We start from the raw sequence: 7336 nt of genomic DNA on the forward strand, positions 1-7336 counted from the left end.
ATAAATGTTGGCTAAGCTAGAGATTAAAGTAAATGAAATGGCAAGAAAATCCAACTGCCATAAGCCATGTTCCTTTTAACTTCATTAATGTATGCTCTAAAAATAGTTTTTATGATTGCGCAATGGGAGGGCTTTTATATTTATAACCACGCCATGTCATAGTTCAATTTCTAATGTCATGGCATGGCACGTGTGACGTGGTTAAGAACCACCCTGAGGCTCAGCAGACTTCTCAATGTCTTGCTAGTCGATCCCTGACGAGGTGTCGTTTGCTGAACACCCACTGGATGCCATCACTTTGTCCACAACCACCCAACTTCTTGACGTTTCAAAGCCTTGCCCATACGGCACAGGATCGTTGTTCTCAGCAGCGAAATTGTCAATGCTCGTCTTGACCCTCACTACCCGTGGCTTCTCCGGCAATACATGTAATATGTCCGGGTACTTGTTCTGCATCAGTTGCTTCACATATGTTCCATCCACCGTGAGCTCATCATGGAAGTGACAGCTCTCAAGCTGCACGGTCGTCACTCGGCAGGTCAGATAGCCCAAGTCCTTGTAGCCCTACAACCGAGCAATATACACATACATGTCTTTAGTTCCAGCTTCTCTATTCTTTGTCGCGACTCAAAAGTCACTACCCGAGCGAGGTATCACCAGGTACGTAATGTACTCAAGGATGATTTCTGTTCGTTCAGCTTCTCGTACGATAACGTTAGGCCCAACGTCTTTATCGGTAGCATCGTCGCCCGGCAAGTCATAGTGGCGCAGCCTCTTCTTGTACATGTATCCTGGTGCCTATGGCATGCGATTCGCAGCGGGACATGCTGCAACGTACATGTGCTAGTACATCATACAGTATACTGCATTAAAAGTGGTGCTTGATTCGTCACGGTGCGTCCGTAAGCAGGTACGTGTACTTCGAAGTAGGTATACCGGTAGGCGACGTTGATCGTTGCCAACGACTCGTTGGTCTGGTGGAGGTTTCCAACGGCAAGAAGTGAGGATGCATCCAAGTTGGATTCCAAGGCGCTTGGGTCACGGCATGAAACCGCAGCGATGCCCACGAAATACGCAACGTTTCCCCAACCGACAGACCTCAGCCTAAACTTCACCGATTGTCCGCTGGCGACGTGCGTGCTATGGCGACGGTCAATCTCATACCCCGGTAAGCGTACGCTGTCCTTCCTAGTCCTCACGACGGCAACCTCACTGACCGTTTGTATCTGCTCAGCCACATCTTCGGTCTTTAACTGGATGCCCACTCGAATGTGGCTTTCGTCGACGACCAAACGGTGGCGTATCCAGCCGGTCACCACATTATCGTGTGCTCCCTGGACGGAAAGAGATTATTTGCAATACAAAAAAAGATTGAACTCAACACCTCTAAAAAAAGGATGCTTTTCAAGTGGTTTTGATGTACTCTGTCCCGTTTATTTATATTACAGCTGTGTGTGTTACAACATATTGATATTTTTAGACATCCTGGTATGACACGAGACGGCGCATTCGCCAACAGACACTGAACTGCAGTCATGAGCGACGATGGACAAGATCCAGAGGTCTCGCCGCCTGAGGGTGATTCTGCTAACGTCGCACATACTTCATTCCGGTTTATCTCAACCCATTTTACAGAAGATGTTGCTGTTTCTGCGCTACACAGTGTCGACACATCCATCTACGTACGTATGGGCCGTCAGAACGTCGCAAGAGTGTCTACACTTGCATTTCGCATGAGGCGCGTTCTCGTCGGCTACGGATCCTTAAGATTTCAGAGTTCAACTCTTCTCATTCCATAACGACTTCTTCATACGAAGTAGAATCTAGTGGTACCCATAGCCAGTTGCTAACGCACCGAAAGAGGTCTGGTATTGACATGCAGATAAAACCAGAGGTGGATAGCATTCTTCAAGGTGGAGCAGGTCCAAACGATGCGTACTTCTACTACAGAAGAAATATAAACTTGACCCAACCATGTTAGCCAAGATTCCAGACGAAATCAAACTGAAGAACAGAAAAGTCAGTCTGAAGAAGAAACTAAAAAACAATTGGGATATTTCAAGTTTTTCAGTTCTGATGGAGTGGGCCCACCCGCACATGTGTACTACGGCTGACAAGTTTTTCGGAAGCTTGGGGATTATTGATTTGGCGGCATTTACTCAACAAAGTCTCGACTTTCAGAATGAATTACTCATATTAAACAGATTTGACCACAAGTTTGATGGTGACACCGGGAAAGAAACTTCGTTTGGTGTTATATTCACATCGCGACGTCTTTTTCGAAATCTGTACCGATGTATTTGTGATCGAAGAGAGACCGGTCTCGTTGGAGTTACCGATGGCACCTACCGCATCGATTTCAGTAAGTGTTATTACTAAATAATTACAAAATATATATAACAGCTGCTAACCCACGTATATCATTTACGTTTATAAAAGATCGCTGGACTCTGGTACCACTCGGCAGTTCTTGCTCTGTGTATGAAAGAAACCGTTACCGACATTCATTTGTACCTTGGATGTACATGTTTGTGCGTACGGAGCATGAATTTGCCTACAAAACGTTTTTCTCTACAGCTAAACGATTCGTCGCTGATTACTTCAACGATTCTTTGGTTTTGAAGTACGGAAGCCAAGATCATGCTTCCTACATTGCTACAGCTTTTTCCTCCATCTGGCCTGGTATCAAAATACTTAATTGTTATCCACACCTTTTCAGAAAAGCGTTCGAAAAAGCTGGTCTATTGAATGACTCTGGATTCTACAGTTCTTACGTCGAGATGAATATATACCTCCTCGAGCAAGCGCGTACCGAAGAACAATTTACGGCAATGGCTGAGCGTATAGTTAAATATTGGAGCGACAAAAACGAACAAGCGTACGCAGATTGGTTCGAAAGCCAGTATTTGGGCGCTCTATGTGCCTGGTGTTTTGCCGTCACAAAACCCCATCGAATCCCACAACAAAGTGATAAAAACGGTGTGCACTCCGCAGCTACATGCAGCGACCTCAGTCGCTGTGAATGACACCCTCCCAGCGATCCTTTTGCTGAACAGTGACAAAAAGATATCCCGATACGGTCATTTCTGCGAAGGTAATATTAAACTTTTTTTATCATAATATGTTTGACTAAATTAAAATTTGCTTTAGGTCCTGTTCCCAGCGAAATGGTTGAGCAAGATTGTATTGGGCCAAGAGGTGTCTATAACTGGGCGGTTGAGTTCAACAATGGTGCTAGGGAATTGCTGGAAGTGGATCAATTGGCTGCGCTGATTAACAAGTGCCATCACGAAGGGCTAAACGTTACAGCGCGTCTTTTCTAGTCGAAGCGTGACTCACGACATCGTGGTGATAGCCATAGTAGTTCTAATACCACATGCTTTGCATAATACATACAGAAGTATCGATTTCCATCCAATGGAAATTGTATTGAAAAGCATCCGATTTTGTATAGCAGATAAGCCGCACCCTCCCTGGACGATAAGCGCCAGAAATTTATCGCCGGCACGGAAGCCTCCAAGGGCGTCACTGCTACAGCTTTAACTCCCAGTCGCCGCTTTCTTGCTGTTGCAGAGCGCAGCGAGCGAGCGCTTGTTAGTATTTTCGACCTCAAGACGCTCAAGAAACGCAAAGTGCTGAGCTCTGCCGATGCTCAGGCTCGAAGCTACGTCAGTATGGCCTTCAGCGCTGATAATCAGTTGCTTCTAACTCAAGGGGGTCCCCCGACTGGATGCTGACTTGCTGGAATTGGTCTAAAGGCAAGCCAGTGGCCAGTGTCAAGGCCCCTCTTCTCATCGGGCTTTAAGACAAGTACATGCAATATTACCAGACTTACCACAACAGCAAATCTGTAGTCAGAACTGACTTGCAAGCTCCCCAGAACGACCTTGAATTGATACAATGTGCCCATTCGCCTGGTTAGCTATCATTAAATGACTGAATACAGAACACTGTACTCTGCAATTTCGTGCAGTTAAATTAGCGCATGTCAAGTCGTTCCATGCGGCCCAAGACCCGACTCGCGACGTCATTTTCCTATTAAAACATTCCTTCCTGGACGGCGTGAACCCAATCATGGGCGGCATTCCTGTCGTGTTCCCTAACTTCGGAAGTGCCAAAGGTCTCCCTGGTCACGGCTTCGCTCGCGTGACCAACTGGACGCTGGCCGGTGTTGAAGAGGCTGCTGACGCTGCTAGCTCTACAGTCGCTACGTTTACTATGGCTGCGAGTGACAAGACCCGCAAGATGTGGCCTGTCGACTTCGAGCTTAAGTACGAGGTCAAGTTGTCGGCTAATCAACTTGAGACGGCTCTCATTGTACACAACACGCACACAGAGGAGATCGACTTCCACGCATTGCTGCACAACTACATTTACGTGGACGACGTTCGCGACGGAAAGACCAAGGTGGCCGGTCTCTCCGGTCTCGAGTACTTTGACAAGGTCGCTAAGGTGAACAAGACACAGAATGCAGAGCTCAGCATCACTGCTGAGACGGACAGTATCTACTACAACGCTCCGTCGACCTTGACGGTCTCTTCCAAGGGCGTCAATGCTGCTGACCGCACAGTGGTCATCGAGAAATCCGGTTTTATCGGTAATGGAGTGGCCCAGACTAAGCAAGACACCGACGCTGTGATCTGGAACCCGTGGGTCGAGCGTTCCAAGACCTTGGTAGAATTTTAACGGGGTCGTATACAGGTCAGGCCTGATTATTGGGTCAGGCTCCATTTCCAACAGGATCTTCCTACAGAAGAAGAAGAATCGAGCAGTGAAGAAGATGACGAGGCTGTAGACGTCGACAGTGATGATGACAACGAGGGCGTCTCTGGTACTAGCAGCGAAGAGGACGCTGCTAGTACCAATTTGGGCGCAGGTGTGATCAGCAATGACAGTGATGCCGATGAAGGCGACACTGAAGCCGACCAACCTCGTGCCGCGCAGACCATCGTGGTCTAAGCATTCTAACCCAACTGCTTAGCTTCGTATCTTTCACTTCAATATGTAGCTTAGCAATTGGTCCTGTGTTTGGTAGGGCCGTCAGGAAACCCGCCTGACCCAATTATCAGGCCCTACCCGTAAACGACCCCAAAAATAGCTAACCAAGACCTTCAAGGACTTTGGCGCTGACGAGTACATCAACATGCTCGCTGTCGAGCCCGGCCGCGTCTCGCAGAAGCAGGCGCTACCCGCCGGACAAACATACACTCTCCACCAGACGATCACTGTCGCGCAGGCTTAGACTACGCTGCGTGGCAAGAATATCAAGAAAAAAAAGGAAATTCGATGTTGAAGTTGACAAGCTTGATGCCATTATCCAATCAGATCTTTTCTTTTTACTGTTAATTCATTGATTCACTTCCGAATTAAGAAGAACTCTGCGATGTCTCCGTCCGCACTCTGTTTGTTGCTTTGCCTGTTGATTGGCGCTGCTGGAAGTGAGATCTACAGCGTCGAGACAACGTCACTGGTTCCTGATGAGGCGGAAAGCGGCCCGTTCGCTAAACTTCACGCCAAACACGCGCGCATGCTCGTGCATGAGAACGTTTGGGGGATAATGGCAACGACGTCCGTCACCTTCGGGAGCGCAGCGTTTGCAAACGTCGTTTCTTACAGCGGTAAGACGGTGACAACATAAGTGCACACTGTAGACAATAGTTCGTTGACGGTAGTGTCTTTAGATGGCGTTGGTGTGGCCAAGGAGGACGCCACAGGAACTCTGTTCTTCTACTTGTCAGTTGATGACTTCACAGGTGAGAAACGCTATGCTACGTCGTAAGAGACTGGTTATAAACTACCACATCGTATGCAGCGATGGACTTGAAGGCGAATCCGAGCGCGACCATAGCTTTGTCAAAGGCACAAGGGGGTGCGAAAGCTTGCCTCATGGACGCCGAAGATCCAACCTGCTGGCGGCTCTCAATGACCGGGAGAGTTGTGCCAGTAAACGAAAACCAACGGAACTATGCTGAACGTGCTGTCTTCTCCAAGTACGAAATATTGGAGGGATTTTAGCAAGGCTACAGATTTTGACAAAAGGTGTATGCATTGTGAAGACATCCACAGATGAAACATTGGCCGAAACATCACGACTTCAGCTTCTACGTAATGGAGATCGAGCACATTGTGTTCTTGGACTTCTACGGACCTGCGCAGCACATTCCAGTCAGTGACTACTACAAGATCAAGCTGTAAGCCAGAGTAGAGTTGACAGTTTCTTACAACTGTTGTAACGTCATTTGAGCTCTGGAAACTGAGATACCAACCGTTGTTTAGTCTTAAGTTTAGTAGACCGTCTTGCAGTCTAATCACTTGACGCAACACACGACAGCTTCAGCATTTTGTTGCAACATACGACGGATACAGGATGCCTGAGAGTTTTAGCAATACATGCAGCATGCTCGAAAAAAGCGAATACTCACCACATGACGCGGTTGCTTTGGCTCGGCTGACTCCAAATTTGCTGCAAATGTGCTTTTGAAATGCACTTCCCCCGCGAAATTGAGAGTTTTGACAAAAGCGTCTTACGAAAAAAAAAATGTAGATAGCCCCCGCGGTTCCGACGTCAGGGTCATGTCGTTGTTGTGTTTGAACGTCAGTGGTGTGTAAAGGAACGCTTCGGCGACATCTGCTCTCCAATTACGAGTGCGAGTATTTTCTTTCCTGATTTGCACATGTACATGTGTTACACTCACCCACACGGCAAGAAGTGCTGACACGACTGCTGATAATCTACCTGGCAGGTGACAATGAAGAAGCTTGTACAGTACTGTAGCTCTGCTTTTGAAGACTTTTCTACTGTACATGAGTGTAGCCCTACTCCATCAAGCTTCACAATTATTAAAAGCGGTACCGTATGTGATTGACACTTGAGTCAGGACACCAGATATCTCCCGTTTCTACAATGTTCGTGAGCTCTTCACCATTCATACGACTTGAAAAAATACGAAGATTTGCTGCGCGAAGGACAATCGCCTGTTATCTTCGAGCACAAGATGAGATCAGTACATGAGCACAACAGTGGACGTTGGCTTACTTAAGTATGTTTCGAACCGATCTTCATCTGGCGTGACGTTTTGTAAAGGAGGCCAAGGCGATAAATGCACACATGAGCTGAAAGGGGGGGGGCATGGTGCATGCCAGCGCAACCACGTTCTATGGCAGACCACTCCAAGTGGCGTAAGGGCGGACGCACTAGGGGACGACCCACTCTATGAGCGAACGAAACAGTGACGCTTACTTTTGCGAGGACGAAGGTCAGTGAGTTGAGGGATGTACTGTGTTATATGCACTAAGTAACTGGAATGGATAAAGCCGAAAAAATCGGCTTTATCCA

At 47.5% G+C, this 7336-nt stretch overlaps 3 protein-coding genes across 3 annotated transcripts; 2 read left to right on the top strand and 1 right to left on the bottom strand.

Annotated features, from left to right (window-relative positions):
• Nucleotides 1-243: 243 nt before the first annotated feature.
• PITG_19483 (uncharacterized protein) lies at nt 244-786 on the bottom strand (the record flags this gene model as incomplete). Its single annotated transcript, XM_002896031.1, has 2 exons — nt 244-564; nt 658-786. The coding sequence occupies 2 exons, from the start codon at nt 784-786 to the stop codon at nt 244-246; spliced, it is 450 nt and encodes a 149-aa protein (XP_002896077.1).
• Nucleotides 787-2831: 2045 nt separating this feature from the next.
• PITG_19484 (aldose 1-epimerase, putative) lies at nt 2832-4959 on the top strand (the record flags this gene model as incomplete). Its single annotated transcript, XM_002896032.1, has 5 exons — nt 2832-2841; nt 3151-3231; nt 3574-3672; nt 3974-4674; nt 4702-4959. The coding sequence occupies 5 exons, from the start codon at nt 2832-2834 to the stop codon at nt 4957-4959; spliced, it is 1149 nt and encodes a 382-aa protein (XP_002896078.1).
• Nucleotides 4960-5370: 411 nt separating this feature from the next.
• PITG_19485 (CREG-like protein) lies at nt 5371-6204 on the top strand (the record flags this gene model as incomplete). Its single annotated transcript, XM_002896033.1, has 4 exons — nt 5371-5618; nt 5682-5753; nt 5813-5990; nt 6057-6204. 4 exons carry the CDS (start codon nt 5384-5386, stop codon nt 6193-6195), a joined length of 624 nt encoding a protein of 207 aa, XP_002896079.1.
• Between the last annotated feature and the right edge of the window lie 1132 nt (nt 6205-7336).

This window comes from Phytophthora infestans, genomic scaffold (genome assembly GCF_000142945.1).
Source record: "Phytophthora infestans T30-4 supercont1.107 genomic scaffold, whole genome shotgun sequence".
Classification (NCBI taxonomy): domain Eukaryota; phylum Oomycota; class Peronosporomycetes; order Peronosporales; family Peronosporaceae; genus Phytophthora; species Phytophthora infestans.